Source organism: Tupaia chinensis, unplaced genomic scaffold (genome assembly GCF_000334495.1).
Source record: "Tupaia chinensis unplaced genomic scaffold, TupChi_1.0 Scaffold000573_1, whole genome shotgun sequence".
NCBI classification, from domain to species: domain Eukaryota; kingdom Metazoa; phylum Chordata; class Mammalia; order Scandentia; family Tupaiidae; genus Tupaia; species Tupaia belangeri.
In genome coordinates this window covers 199,772-215,030 of record NW_006160087.1, presented here as the reverse complement: position 1 = coordinate 215,030, position 15,259 = coordinate 199,772, and the positions used below count along the sequence as shown (strand labels likewise).

At 53.4% G+C, this 15,259-nt stretch overlaps 1 protein-coding gene and 1 pseudogene across 2 annotated transcripts in view; both read left to right on the top strand.

The window, feature by feature from the left end:
* GJA4 (gap junction protein alpha 4) overlaps positions 1-2,887 on the top strand; it is a 5,582-nt gene extending 2,695 nt beyond the window's left edge. The window contains exon 3 of one of the 2 annotated variants that reach the window (XM_027775545.1): positions 828-2,887. In XM_027775545.1, the coding sequence (XP_027631346.1) occupies positions 828-1,651 (824 nt within the window). In that variant the 3' untranslated portion in view covers positions 1,652-2,887. Of the gene's footprint in view, positions 1-632 lie in introns of those variants that run through there. The other variant, XM_006158064.2, reaches the window with a different exon arrangement.
* A 10,734-nt stretch (positions 2,888-13,621) lies between these two features.
* LOC102481463 (26S proteasome regulatory subunit 10B pseudogene) overlaps positions 13,622-15,259 on the top strand; it is a 5,839-nt pseudogene continuing 4,201 nt past the window's right edge.

Genomic DNA, 15,259 nt, shown 5'->3' with positions numbered 1-15,259 from the left:
CTGTGGCGGCGGGGGAGCGTGGGGGGGGCGGATGCTGAAGTTGCGGAGGGCTTAGGCTGACAGGTGGGCCCAAGGGCTGCCCTTCTAACCACCTTGTCGGACCCAGCCCCCGTTTCAGTGAGGCCAGCTGGGGAGGGGGCAGGGAGGGGAGGCCCTGCAGCTTTGACCCCCTGAGAGGCCGAAGGTAAAACCTCCATGCCACCCCGCACTGCCACTGTCGCCACTGTCCGGCAGCCAGCCTCAGGCAAAGGGAGGGAGGGCTTGGCACAGCTGTGCTGCCCCGACTTCTGTGTTCTTAGGCAGAGAAGCCACAGCGCGCTTGGGTCCCCTGGGGCCATAGTCATCCTGGGGCTCTGGGTGAGGACGAGAGGGACACAGAAGTGATGGGACAGGGACCCTAACTGTACCCCTGCCATTCCGAGAAACACAGGGCTCGCAGGGAGCCCAGCGGCTGTCACAGACCATCTGCTCCGGCTCCCCCTGCCCTGCTCCACTGAGCCCCCAGGCCAGGCCTTCCCCTCCCTGAGCCACCCTGGGTAGGATGGGCGTGGCAGGGCCCCCCTCCCTCGTTGCTCGGACAAGCTGAGGCAGATGCCTGGCTGTCACGTCACGCTGACGCTGTCTCCCCGCAGACGGAGGCCCTGGAGCCATGGGTGACTGGGGCTTCCTGGAGAAGCTGCTGGACCAGGTGCAGGAGCACTCGACCGTGGTGGGCAAGATCTGGCTGACGGTGCTCTTCATCTTCCGCATCCTCATCCTCGGCCTGGCCGGCGAGTCGGTGTGGGGCGACGAGCAGTCCGACTTCGAGTGCAACACGGCGCAGCCAGGCTGCACCAACGTCTGCTACGACCAGGCCTTCCCCATCTCCCACATCCGCTACTGGGTGCTGCAGTTCCTGTTCGTCAGCACGCCCACCCTGGTCTACCTGGGCCACGTCATCTACCTGTCTCGGCGAGAGGAGCGGCTGCGGCAGAAAGAGGGGGAGCTGCGGGCGCTGCCTGCCAAGGACCCGCAGGTGGAGCGGGCCCTGGCGCACGTGGAGCGTCAGATGGCCAAGATCTCGGTGGCGGAGGACGGCCGCCTCAGGATCCGCGGGGCGCTGATGGGCACCTACGTGGCCAGCGTGCTCTGCAAGAGCGTGCTGGAGGCGGGCTTCCTCTACGGCCAGTGGCGCCTCTACGGCTGGACCATGGAGCCCGTGTTCGTGTGCCAGCGCGCGCCCTGCCCCTACCTGGTGGACTGCTTCGTCTCTCGCCCCACAGAGAAGACCATCTTCATCATCTTCATGCTGGTGGTCGGACTCATCTCCCTGGGGCTTAACCTGCTGGAGCTGCTGCACTTGCTGTGTCGCCGCCTCAGCCGGGAGATGCAGGCCCGGCACAGCCGCGATGCCAGCCCTGCCCAGGGCGCCTCCTCGGACCCCTACACGGACCAGGTCTTCTTCTACCTCCCCATGGGCGAGGGGCCTTCGTCCCCGTCATGTCCCACCTACAACGGGCTCTCGTCCAGTGAGCAGAACTGGGCCAACCTGAACACGGAGGAGAGGCTGGCTTCCTCCAGGCCGCCCCTGTTCCTGGACCCACCCCCCCAGGCTGGCCGGAAGTCCCCCAGTCGCCCCAGCAGCTCTGCTTCCAAGAAGCAGTATGTGTAGGGGCTGGGGTTTATGTCACCAACAGAGGGGCCCCGAGAGGTCGGACTGCCTCAGACACCCACTCCTTGAAGTCTGTAGAGAGGACTGCTGGGAGGTCAGGGGCCTCCCCGTGGCGTGCCTGAATACCTGCCCTCCTGGCGCCCGCAGGACGGGACGGCTTTGCCCCAGGCAGAGCCAGCTCGGGTGCTCCTGGACAGACGACGGGCCGAGGGTATCACTGTGAGTCCTCTGGCCTCCCTCGCCCTCCCCTCCTGGCAGAACTGCTGCCCCGGTTGTCCTCACAGGCAGAGGCTGACGAGGCTGCCGGGCGGGCCCGAACCCTCGGAAGACAGCCTCCACCCAGCCCGTCAAGGGGACGAGGCCAGTTCTCATCATCCTTCCCAGTTCCGCTCTGTATGCCTCTGAAATAAACAGGGCCTGACCACGAGGAGACGTGGCCTGGTGCTGTGCGCCTCGGGGCGGGAGGCTGTTCGCCAGCTTCCTCCTGGCCCTGCAGGAGCCTGTCTTTGGTCTCTGCAGCCCGACCCCAGTCAACACCTTCCCTTGCAAACTCACACCTTCCCCCCCTCGACAGCCCGAGTCCTAAACTGCCTGCCTCTGAGGCATCGCAGGACTCTGCTTTCCCCCTCTGCCCCAGCCCCTCCGATGCCCATTAACCAACCTGCCCACTGAGCAGAGGCCAACCAGTGTCCTCCCGCAGCCTGCCCGTGCCCAGCCAGCGGCCAGCCGTGCTACCCCCAGCAATATGCTCCCCGTGAGCCTGCCAGCCTACCCTTCCTAGTCCAGACTATGGGCCCTTTCATCCAGGACGCTTGGTCCCTCCTACTTCGGCCCTTCCAAGCCTGCCCTCCAGAGGGACAGTCAGGACCCATGCCCACTCTCCTCCCCATATACCCAGAGCTCACCAGACACACAGTGAGTCCACAGGTGGGGGCTGGGTCTCACACTAAGTCACAAGGGCTGCAGGAATGAAGAGACAATCCAACAGGCAGACAAGGCCTCGGGGAGGAAACCGCTCACATAAAGGCCCATGGAAGGGAGTGGCCGGGGCGGAGAGGTGCTGAGGCTGACGGGCCATCTAGAGTACAGACGGATGCTGGGGTGAGGCCCCTGCTGCCTGAACTGGCCGTCCTGTGGAGGGTGACCCAGATGGGGGAGGGCACTAAGGGTCAAGCTGGTGTCCCTCCTGCGCAGGGAGGCCTGGGCAGGGTGCACCCCACATGGCCACACGCCTCTCCGGCGGGGCACGGTGCTGCTGCCCCTTCTTTTTTTTTTTTTTTTTTATTTTTGCTCAGGTGTGTGTGCACCTGCCGAAGAAAGAGAAATGGGGGGGATGAGACAGCACCACCCATGGGGGATGTCCATGCCACAATCCTTCTCCTCATCCCCTCAGGATTCTGGGAACGCATGCACTTTGCACCCAGTGTGATTTTCTTTCTTTCTTTTCTTGTTTTTTTAGAGAGATTTTTGCTAGAGGGCACGAGCACTATCTAGAGAGAGTGAGAAACCCCCGGGGGTGGCCACACCACAATCCCTTCTCCATTCTCCTCTCAGGATTTCAGGCACACACGCACATGCGCCCAGCAGGAGTTTCAACCCACCAAGTCCAAGACTCAAGCCACGGTCAGCCATGGAGGAGTCCAGTGCCTTAGCCACCACGCCACCTCCTGGCCCCACCGAGCATGATTTTTAAGCCACCAAGTCCAGACTGGGACCAAGCAGTCAGCTCTGTGGGATCCAGCGCCTTAACCTGCCACCTGCCAGCCCAGAGCACGATGCTTTTACACCAGGCGGGCAGCTGGGCTCTCTCCCATGCCTGTCCTCATTGGCGAGGGACAGAGAGAGAGGAGAACTGAGAAATCACCCCCCAGGGGGATGGCCATGCTGCAGTCCCTTCTCCTCCGTTCTCCTTTCGGGATTTTGGATCGCACGCACATGCACCCAGCATGATTTTCAAGCTGCCGAGCCCAGGACTTGAACTGCAGTTGACCAGGTGGGAGTCCAGCGCCTTGACCCCCCATGCCACCTGCTGACCCCACCCCATGTGGCCTTTAAACACTACGTATCCCAGAAAAGGGAAAGCCTCGGGACATCACGAGAGTAAGCGAGCTTTGGCAGCAGAAGGCCCCGAGGATAAATGTCGCCCGACACGCGTGCACAAGCCTGCAATCTCTGCCGGTCCTATCACTTCTGTTTTATCTTTAGGATGTAGATAACATCGCCTGCCTCATAAGAAGCAACGAATAAAATAAACGGAAGCACATGACTGTGCCTGGCTGATAGTAGTCATGTAGGAAAATTTAGCCCACACTTTCCAGCAGTTATTGTAGGTCATCCCTCCTCCAGGAAGCCCTCCCTGACTTCAACCCAGCAATGACCTCTACCTCTCCCTGCTTCAGCACGTGCCTGTGTCAGTGTGTCTCTAAGCATCACCTGGGAGACATCTCATTCCTCATGGTCTTAGCCCAGCGTTAGCTCTGACCATGGAGTGGGGGGCCGAGTTAGACGGGGCAGATGGTGGAGCCCGGGGGCGAGGTCCTCTCTAAGGGATCTCCCCTCCACCCCCCAAGCCAGGGTGAGAGGCAGAGCTGACTGTGGGTAGAGCGGGCTCCTGGAGAGCCCTGGGAGCCTGTTCTGGTACCCAGCCCCTGTCCAGCTGGAAAGGTGGGCAAAAGTTGAGGTGAGTGAAGAGGGCGTCCTGCCCCGGCCGGGCCCCTGCCCCTCCCTCAAAGCTCGAGGGCTCTGAGCCTGGTGCGGGGCCTGTAGTCGCCAAGGCTCAGAACTCGGAACTCGGAACTTGCACAAGACAGGGCTGGGCCCTAGACTAATGGTCGCACCACCACGGGGCAGATGGGCCAGGGCTTGGGGCAAGGACCCTGTGGTGACGGACGTGCAACGCAGGGGCTGTCCACGCCGTCCCACCAGTGCAGTCGCCAGGGCTGCAGGGACATAGACCACAAAGGAGGCGTCTTAACAGACACTCAGCAAGTTCAGAGGCCAGGGTTCTGAGGGCGGGGCGGGGAGGTCGCCGCAGCCCTCGGGCTCCTGGTGGTTGTGGCCACTCTCGCGTTCCTCGGCCTGTGGACACAGCCATCATCACCACCATCGTCACACGACATGCTTCCTCTGAGCACCTCTCTTCTTAATTTGCCATAGGCTATGTGCACGTACCAGAGAGAGACAGAGACAGAGAGAGAGAGGGAGGGAGCGGGGAAAAGCGCCCCTGGGGCAATGGCCTCGCTCCCATCCCTTCTCTTCTTGGGGTTTCGGGCACACACACGTGCCTGAGGTTTTTCAAGCAACCGGGTACGGTCCCAGCCGTGTGGGGCTGGCCCGTGCCCGTCTGCCCCTGTGCCCAGGTTGCTGCTCTCTGTCAGGACACTGGTCACCTTAGACAAGACCCACCCTGAGGCTCCCGCTTCACATTCTGGAAAGACCCTCCAACCAGATAAGCTTCCCTTCTGAAATGTGGGGAGTCGTGTTTCAGCTGGAGGCGGGGACGCGTGTCAACTCGCACCGCCCGATGGCCCCTCACTTCCGAGCACGGGCGAGGGGCAGAGGGCAATGCTCTGAGTTCGTTGGACTCAGGTGCCTCCCGGTGACATGGTCTGCAAGGAACCTTGCAGGGCCCCATCTCTCTCTTTTTAGAGAGAGATCTTTGCTATAGGCCATGTACACCCACCGGAGACACAGAGAGAGACAGGGAGAAAGTGAGAAATCACCCCCCGGAGGATGGTCACCGCAATCCCTTCTCCATTCTCTTCTCGGGATTTTGAACACGTAAGCACACGTGCCCAGCATGAGTTTCAAGCTGCCAGGTCTGGGACTCAAACTGCAGTCAACCACATGGGAGTCCAGCACATAACCACGACACCACCTGCCGGCCCCGCCCACCGTATTTCTGCCTTTGCTCCCTCCCCGGTCTCCCTCACTACACCAGCACCCCTCTGACAGCCGACAGCTCTGCCACCACGCAGTGGAGGGTAAAGCACCGCAGGAGGCAGGGACTGAGGGCCACGGTCTGGTGTGAGCGCTCGGCCTGGCCCCTCTCCTCCCATACTCACTCGGCCACGGTGCTTCCTCTTCTCTGGGCCTCAGGTTCCCGGTCGTGGCAGTCAGGCATGGGGCAGTAACCGCCGGTCTGAGGCTGGGACTGTGCGGTATTTTTCAGGCATCAGAATAGGTTCAAGGTTATTTCCTAAGATCGGTTCCAGTCAGTTGAATTCACTTTGCCTTCCTGGATAGGAAAGAACGGGACGGGGTTTCGTGGAGTGTGCTGGGGACTTCGCATAGCCCAGGGTCATCTTACCGGACATCATGGGCCACATGGAAACAAAGCAGAGAGCTGTGGCTGGGTGACATCAAAACTTCTTCCCATGGGGCCAGCTGGTGGCACAGTGGTTAAGGCCCAGGACTCCCACGTGGTTGATCATGGTTTGAGTACCAGGCCCAGTGGCTCAAAACTCATGCCGGGCGCATGTGTGTCCGTGCCCAAAGTCCCGAGAGGAGAATGGAGGAGAAGACATTGCAGTGTGGCCACCCCCCCTGGTGGGGTGATTTATCACTTTCTGTCTGCCTCTGTCTCTCTGGTATATGCACATTACCCCTCCCCCCCAAAAAAGCCACTTCCTATTCTAACGCCTGGGTGGCTAACCACTGACCTCGGGGCCTTAGCTGGGGACTCTTTCTTTCCACTCCACCCTTAGCATCACCGACACTGGCAGGAAGCGGTACCCATCGTGGGACTGTCCTCCATCTTTCTCCACCTTGAAGGCTGTCCCCCAGCCTTGGCTCTGACCCCAGGAGCCACTCAAGCTCAGGCTGTGTGGTCCTCCCCAAACGAGCTCTGCAGCCTCACACAGATCAGGCCCAGCCCAAGCCTGCTCTTCCCAGGCCTCCGGTTTACCCTGATTTCCAGAACTTTCTAGCTAACCCGCACTTCATCTATTTTCCTCTTAGCATGTGGCCCCCTAGCCTGTATGCTAGGCATGATAACCCAGGCAATTGGAACCCAGGTCTTCACACTCTTGCTCCAAAACCTCTACCTCCTCGATGCAAACTGCGATCACATTGACGCTTCCATTTTCTTCTCTTTTGCATGTACAGAATTTTTTTAGATTACACAAACAGTACCGCATCGTTGTAGACAGTGAGCTCTCAACACCAGAGGCAACAGTGAGTAAATCCCGCCTTCTTTGGTGCATCTTTCAGTACGAGGTGAGGAAGGTGTGCCTACAATTTGAATTACACTCTTCATTTTACCTCATATCAGAAGCCTTCTCCTCATGCTAAGTGTCTTTGGAAACACAACTTCAGGCTTTCTCACGTGGCTTTGCCATTAGCTACCCAGCCGAGTTCCGACCAGCGAAGCTCTGTGATCAGCTGTACTGTGAGAGACGCCCGTGCACCCACGTTTCCAAATTTCTATTTCCTTCAAAGAAAGATATTCCAAGAAGTGAAATGACTGGGTCAAAGGTTTATATTTTAAAATTCACAAAATCTAGGGACTTTTCTCTGTGAAAGGAATTCACTGTGAATGATTCAAAAACACAGAAAAGCACAAGCAAATTACAAGGCACCAGCCACCCTGAGTGGGGTGGAGGCGGGCGGGCGATCGGGGTGCTGGCTCAAGGCGGGCAGGCCCTGTCCCTCTCCACCCCGACAGGCGCCACGCTTCCCCACCCTGTGGGAGGACGGACGTTTGTTCTCTGAGAGGATAAAGCAGTCTCGGACAGGGAAACACTACGCACAGTTGAGGGTAAAGCGCCGTAAGTGAAACAGGAATTGAGACGTTCACATACTGAACCAGGAGCGTTCGGTCTCCCCTTCCCCGTTGGCTCCCAGAACGTGGTGGATGGATAAGGCCCAGAAGAGAAGCTCTGACCGAGCAGGAAGGTCATGAAGTCTGCCCGGGGGAGGAGGCTTCAGTGCCAGGGGAGAGATGGGAGAGCAGTCCAGCAGAGGAAACAGCATCCCAAGACTCTGAAGAAGAGAGGGCCTTGGTCTATTTGTTGCTCAGGGCTACTTTTTAGCATTTAGAGTTTTGTTTTGATGAAAGTGGGAGGAGAGAAAGTATTCTTGACAGTCACGCCACAGCGAGCCTCTGTCCCAGACTCCCAACGGCTAGGACCACAACACGGGAGCTGCACACAGACAGTAAGGGCAGGGCTGGGAACGGCACCCGGCCTCCCACGTGGCCTCCGGCCTCCCACGTGGCCCCAGCCTCGTTCTGCAGCACCCTTCCACTTGAACCACCGAGCTCGGCCTGCTCAGAGTTGTTATTTTCTTTCTGGGGAGGGGTGGGGGTTGCTTATTTACTTCTGTCTTTTGAGAGACAGAGATGGGAGAGAAGAAGACAGAGACAGGCACCCCCAGCAAGGTCCTCACACCATGATCCATCCCAGCCTCAGCCACACTTCAGCACACGTGGTGTGTACAGGGTGGCCCCGAGATGCAAACCAGGGCCTTCCCACATGGGTTCAGCCTTGCCGGTGCTTCATTTCCACTGTGCCATCGCCAGGCCCCTGCATCGGTTTCCGCGGAGCAATCTACTGCCAAGGTGCTTTCCAGGAGTAATTATTTCCATGTGCAACAGCAACGAGCAAATGTGGGCGTTCAAAGCATACACGCCAGCATTGCTGTGTTTCATTCTTAATTATCAAACAGCTCAATAAAAATAGTATCACCTTTCGATGAATAAGCCTCGATTGCTATGAGGATAAACATTTTGATATATACTTCTTCAGCACTTACGTTACTTTTGTGAAGTTTTTTTTTTTCCCCAACAGGTTTTAGTGTTTTCTGATCAATCATAAGTTCTTTTCTTTTTAAGAGAGATTTTTTGCTACAGGGCATGTGTGCTCACCAGAGAGACAGAAAGCGAGAAATACAGAGACAGAGAGGGGGAAAGAGAGAAATCACCCCCCAGGGGGAATGGCCACGCCACAGTCCCTTCTCCTCCATCCTCCTCTCGGGATTTTGGGCACATGGGCACAAGCTCTGTGATCAGCTGTACTGTGAGAGACGCCCGTGCACCCACGTTTCCAAATTTCTATTTCCTTCAAAGAAAGATATTCCAAGAAGTGAAATGACTGGGTCAAAGGTTTATATTTTAAAATTCACAAAATCTAGGGACTTTTCTCTGTGAAAGGAATTCACTGTGAATGATTCAAAAACACAGAAAAGCACAAGCAAATTACAAGGCACCAGCCACCCTGAGTGGGGTGGAGGCGGGCGGGCGATCGGGGTGCTGGCTCAAGGCGGGCAGGCCCTGTCCCTCTCCACCCCGACAGGCGCCAAGCTTCCCCACCCTGTGGGAGGACGGACGTTTGTTCTCTGAGAGGATAAAGCAGTCTCGGACAGGGAAACACTACGCACAGTTGAGGGTAAAGCGCCGTAAGTGAAACAGGAATTGAGACGTTCACATACTGAACCAGGAGCGTTCGGTCTCCCCTTCCCCGTTGGCTCCCAGAACGTGGTGGATGGATCAGGCCCCGAAGAGAAGGTGTGACCGAGCAGGAAGGTCATGAAGTCTGCCCGGGGGAGGAGGCTTCAGTGCCAGGGGAGAGATGGGAGAGCAGTCCAGCAGAGGAAACAGCATCCCAAGACTCTGAAGAAGAGAGGGCCTTGGTCTATTTGTTGCTCAGGGCTACTTTTTAGCATTTAGAGTTTTGTTTTGATGAAAGTGGGAGGAGAGAAAGTATTCTTGACAGTCACGCCACAGCGAGCCTCTGTCCCAGACTCCCAACGGCTAGGACCACAACACGGGAGCTGCACACAGACAGTAAGGGCAGGGCTGGGAACGGCACCCGGCCTCCCACGTGGCCTCCGGCCTCCCACGTGGCCCCAGCCTCGTTCTGCAGCACCCTTCCACTTGAACCACCGAGCTCGGCCTGCTCAGAGTTGTTATTTTCTTTCTGGGGAGGGGTGGGGGTTGCTTATTTACTTCTGTCTTTTGAGAGACAGAGATGGGAGAGAAGAAGACAGAGACAGGCACCCCCAGCAAGGTCCTCACACCATGATCCATCCCAGCCTCAGCCACACTTCAGCACACGTGGTGTGTACAGGGTGGCCCCGAGATGCAAACCAGGGCCTTCCCACATGGGTTCAGCCTTGCCGGTGCTTCATTTCCACTGTGCCATCGCCAGGCCCCTGCATCGGTTTCCGCGGAGCAATCTACCGCCAAGGTGCTTTCCAGGAGTAATTATTTCCATGTGCAACAGCAACGAGCAAATGTGGGCGTTCAAAGCATACACGCCAGCATTGCTGTGTTTCATTCTTAATTATCAAACAGCTCAATAAAAATAGTATCACCTTTCGATGAATAAGCCTCGATTGCTATGAGGATAAACATTTTGATATATACTTCTTCAGCACTTACGTTACTTTTGTGAAGTTTTTTTTTTTCCCCAACAGGTTTTAGTGTTTTCTGATCAATCATAAGTTCTTTTCTTTTTAAGAGAGATTTTTTGCTACAGGGCATGTGTGCTCACCAGAGAGACCGAAAGCGAGAAATTATCTCCCCCACCCCTTCTCCTCCGTTCTCCTCTCCGGCCCTACACTCACATGCACACACACCTGGTGTGAGTTTCAAGCTACCAGGTCCAGCCCTCAAACCGCAGTTCAAGGGAGCCCAGCCATTATGCCATCTGCTGGTCCTGTTATAAGTTCTTTTTTCTTTTCTTTCTTTTTTTTTTTTTTTTTTGAGAGAGGTTTTTGCTATAGGGCACCTGTGCTCACCAGACAGTCAGAGAGACAGAAAGCGAGAAATTACCCCCTAGAGGGGATGGCCATTCCACGATCCCTTCTCCTCCATTCTCCTCTGGGAATCTTGGGCACATATGCACATGCGCCTAGCATGAGTTTAAGTCACTGAGTCCAGGACTCGAACCACAGTTGGCTACATAGGAGTCCAGTGACATGACAAAGCCACCAACTGCTGGTTCCGAGTTCTTTTTTTTTTTTTAAGAATTATTTTATTTAATTTTATTAATTGTCATTATTTTTATTTTATTTTTAGTTTTTGAAGTTAACCAGAGAGAGGAAGGAAAGTGAGAAAGCATGCTGCAGGTCTGGGACTTGAACCGTGGTCAGCCATGTGGGAGTCCAGCACCTTAACCATCAAGCCACCTGCCGACCACCTGTCATAAGTTCTTTATAGAGAGAATACCAACCCAGAAACTGCCATATTTATTATAAAGTTTTTCTCAGTGTATTCTTTTCTCCTTTTGTCTGTACATGTTTTTAATTTCCATGTAGTCTGATTTGTCTCTTTTTTCCCTTTACAATAATTTTATACTTACACTGTTGTCTTCTTTCTAAGATTATTTTTAATTTTAAATTTAATACTTTAAACTGTTTTGAACATAAAAGGACACAAATAAATAATGACTGAATAAAATAAAACACAGCATGAACAAATACCTTAATGTTAGCATAGAACTCAGATGAAATGCTTTGCCCTGAAATAAACAGTGGTTCCACAGTGACCCGTCCTACACTAACTTTTTAGGTTTTTTTTTTTTTTCTTGGGCGGGGGGAGGAGAGGTTTTCACTAGAGGGCGCGTGCACTCGCCAAACAGACAGAAAGAGACAGAAAGCGAGACACCCCAGGAGGTATGGCCATGCCGCAATCCCTTCTCCATTCTCCTCTTGGGATCTTGGATACACACACACACACACACGCGCCCAGTGTGAGTCTGGGACTCGAACCGCGGTTGACTACATGGGAGTCCAGCGACATAGCTATCAGCCAACTGCTGGTCCCGCTACACTAACTTTTTATATCAGCTTCACTTGATATTACAATTTTAGATATGGAAAAGAATATTTCTAGACCTACATGTAATTCTGTTCCATTGATCTATCCATTTATGTGATTCTTTTTTTAAATAAAAATTATTTTATTTAACTTTATTTATTTACTTTAATTTGACCAGAGAGGGACAGAGCGAGAGAGAGAGAGAGAGAGAGAGAGAGAAAGCAAGCTGCCAGGTCTGGGACTCAACCACAGTCAGCCATGTCGGAATCCAGCACCTTAACTACCACGCCACCTGCTGGCCCCTGTACCATTCTTTTCATTAGTGTAGCACATCTTAACACCTGGTAGAATATATTCTCTTTTTATTTATTTATATTTGTTAAAGCTTCTTTATTTCTTCTTAGAAACAGAGGGAGAGGAAAAGACAGGCATCTCCAACAGGGTCTTCAAGCATCTGTCCAGCTCCTCGGGCAGCCCAGCCCACAGGCACAGACGGGCACACCTGCCGTGCACAGGGAGGCCCCAGGATGCGAACCCAGGGCCCACCTGTGCGGGTGCAGTTGTATTACTGTGGCACCACCATCTGGCCCCTGTTTTTCTTGAAAATCCTAGAGGCCAGGTATACATTATGGAGGGGTCTCCTTGGCAGAATCTGACAGAGTAAAAGGAAAGCCCCCTAAGATCTGGGCACCAGGCCCAGGGAACCAGGCAGCTGGGTCTAACAAGGAAGGGCACAATCGGGAAGCCCAGAGCTCTTGGGGTGACCATGCCGCCTTTTCCCTCCACAGTGTTCGTTTTTATTTGCCTGCTACACTGGCTAAACCCTCCAAGCCAATGCTGGTTTCTGCTGTTCTGTGGACGTCTACTTTCGGAGCAGTTTCAGGTTCACAGCAAAACTGAGCCGAAAATACAGTTTTCCTTTAGCCCCGGCCCTTCACTGGCCCGGCCTTCCACATTCACCTCCCACGCCAGAGTGGGATATCTGTTAGAACCCCTGCCGACATGTCGCTATCACCCCAAGTGCATAGTTCATATTAGGAATTAGGACCCGCTCTTAATAAAACAGCTTTTTAGTGACCCTCTCTTAAATACGAGTGCAAGGTTGAGGATCCCTGACAGCTGAGAAAAGTATCTTGCACAACGGAGTCCAAAATAAACAGGATAAAATTTTCAGAAGACAGATTGTGTATGGAAAATAAAACTCCTTTTTTTTCTTGAGAGAGATTTTTGTACAGGGCATGTGCACTCACCGTAGAGACGGAGAAAGAGAGACAGAAAGCAAGAAATCAGCCCCTAGGGGGATGACCACACCATAATCCCTTCTCCTCCACTCTCCTTGCGGGATTTTGGGCACATGTGCATACACTCCCTATGTGAGTTTCAAGGCGCTGGGTTTGGAACTCAAACTGCTATCGGCCGTGTGGGGGTCCAGTGATGTAACCATTACACCATCTGCTGGTACCTAAAACGCATGGGAGGATTTCTCACTTTCTGTCCCTCTGTCTCTCTGGTGAGTGCACTCACCCTATAGCAAAATTCTCTCTTAAAAAACATCACTACTTTCCTCAGAAAGATAAAAGAGTGCATTGCAGCCAGGAGGGAGAAGCTAATGTCCAGCCCAGCCACGGGGTACAGGGCTGGACGCCACGCCGCCATGCTGGACGCACGGAAGGCTGGACGCGGTTCTCCAGCCAACCCGTGTACACCAGGGGCAGACGCTCACACTGCTGTGATCCCGCTGGCTGGGAAGGCTTAGGGGAGACTCGCTGCCTCGGCCCCGCTCTCTCATGAAAGAAAGGAACTTTAAAAAGACGACAATGATCTAAGAAAGAAGCATGGGGAGAATGACAACGGAACCAAGTTACTGGAAAGTAAAACAGTGATAGCAGAATTGAAAACTTGAAAGACTGGAAGATAATTTTTAAAAGCTCCCTGGAAACTAAGTAAAGACAAAAATATATAGACCTTAGAAAAGATTTTTAAGATACCAGGGGACCAGTCTAGTTGGCTCAACTAACAGGAGTTCCAGAAAAGAGGAACATAAAAAATAGCAGCAGTCAAAGAAATCTCAACAATTTCTAGATTAAGGAAGCCTCAAAGAGGAACCAGCAGATGGTATAATGGTTACATTGCTGGATTCCCACATAATCGACCACAGTTCGAGTCCTGGACCCAGCGGCTTAAAACTCACGTCAGCTGGGCTTCTCATCATGGCGGACCCTAGAGATCAGGCCCTTCAGGACGACCACAAGAAGCTGCTAGAGCACGAGGCACTCGAGGGCCATCTTAAGGAGTTACAGGAACAATGAAAAGAACTCACCAAGCAGGATGAAAAGTCTGACGCTGATCTGAAGGCCCTACAAAGTGTTGGGCAGATTGCAAGAGAAGTCCTTCAGCAATTAACTGAAGAAAAAAAAAAATGTTAAAGCTACAAACGGTCCAAGATACGTTATGAGTTGTCGTCCACAGCTCGACAAAAGTCAGCTGAAGCCAGGAACAGAGCTGCTTTGGATACAGCGACACTGACATCATATTTGCAGAGAGGTGGATCCACTGGTTTGCAACACACTTCTTGAGGACCCTGGGGTGCTTCTTATTCTGAGATTGGAGGGCTGTCAGGACAGATTCAGGAGTTAAGAGAGGTAATGGAGTTACCTCTTACAGACCCGGAATTATTCCAGCGTGTAGGAATAATACCCCCAGAAGGCTGTTTGTCACACAGGCTGCCAGGTACAGGGAAAACGCTCTCGGCCCGAGCTGTCGCTAGCCAGCTGGACTGCAATTTCTTAAAGGTCGTACCTAGTTCTACTGGAGACGAGTACATTGGCGAAAGGGCTCATTTGATCAGAGAAATGTTTAATTATGCCAGGGACCATGAGCCATGCATTATTTTTACGTTTGAAGTAGATGCTATTGGTGGTCGTCGGTTTTCTGAGTGTACGTCAGCCGACAGAGACTGAGAGAGCGTCAATGGAGTTACTGAGTCAGATGGATGGATTCAGTACTCCACATAGAGGCAAAATGATCGCGGCCGCAAGCAGACCAGAAACCTGGGCCCTGCGCTGCTGCGTCCGGGAAGATTAGGTAGAAAAAGACATATTGATTTACCAAACGAACAGGCAAGATTAGTTCCTTGCAAATCCATGCAGGTCCCATTGCAGAGCGTGGTGAAATAGATGATGAAGCAGCTCTGACACTTTCCGATGGCTTCAATGGAGCGGACCTGAGGACGTTCATTCTGAAGCCGGGACACTTGCAGCGCACTGACGGTGATTTTCCACTACAGGAAGACTTCACGAAAGCAGCCCGAAAAGTGGCTGATTCTAAGAAGTTAGAGTCTAGATTGGACTACAAACCTGACTTCTTAGAATCAGCCACACTAAGAGCATTTCTTTTAATTTTTTTTCTTCTTTTCTTTCTTTTTCTATTTCTCTTTTTTTTTTATTAATTCACTTTACACCATCACAACACACAAATGAATTTTCCATCCAAAATACACTGTGCATTGGCTCAATCAAGCACATCCACATACATGTTCTCAGCAAATAATTTTCCAATTCTTACGTCCTGCATACCTTGCCCTTTGTCTTGCCATCCCTGATTCCCCATCCCCCACCCTCTGCTATGTCCCATCTTCCTCCCCCATTGTCCCTGGCATCCATGGTTGCCCTCTACACCTTCCTCCCCCCCCATTCAATTGTTCTGCCAATGAACTTAATTAGTCTAAATAAATCCATTAGCTAACACAGCTGACACAAACCTACACATGTATCCAAGTCTGACCCTAGGCATAAACCCCGGTGAGTAGAATGAACATACTATAAAGTAGTACCCAGCTGTGCCCATAC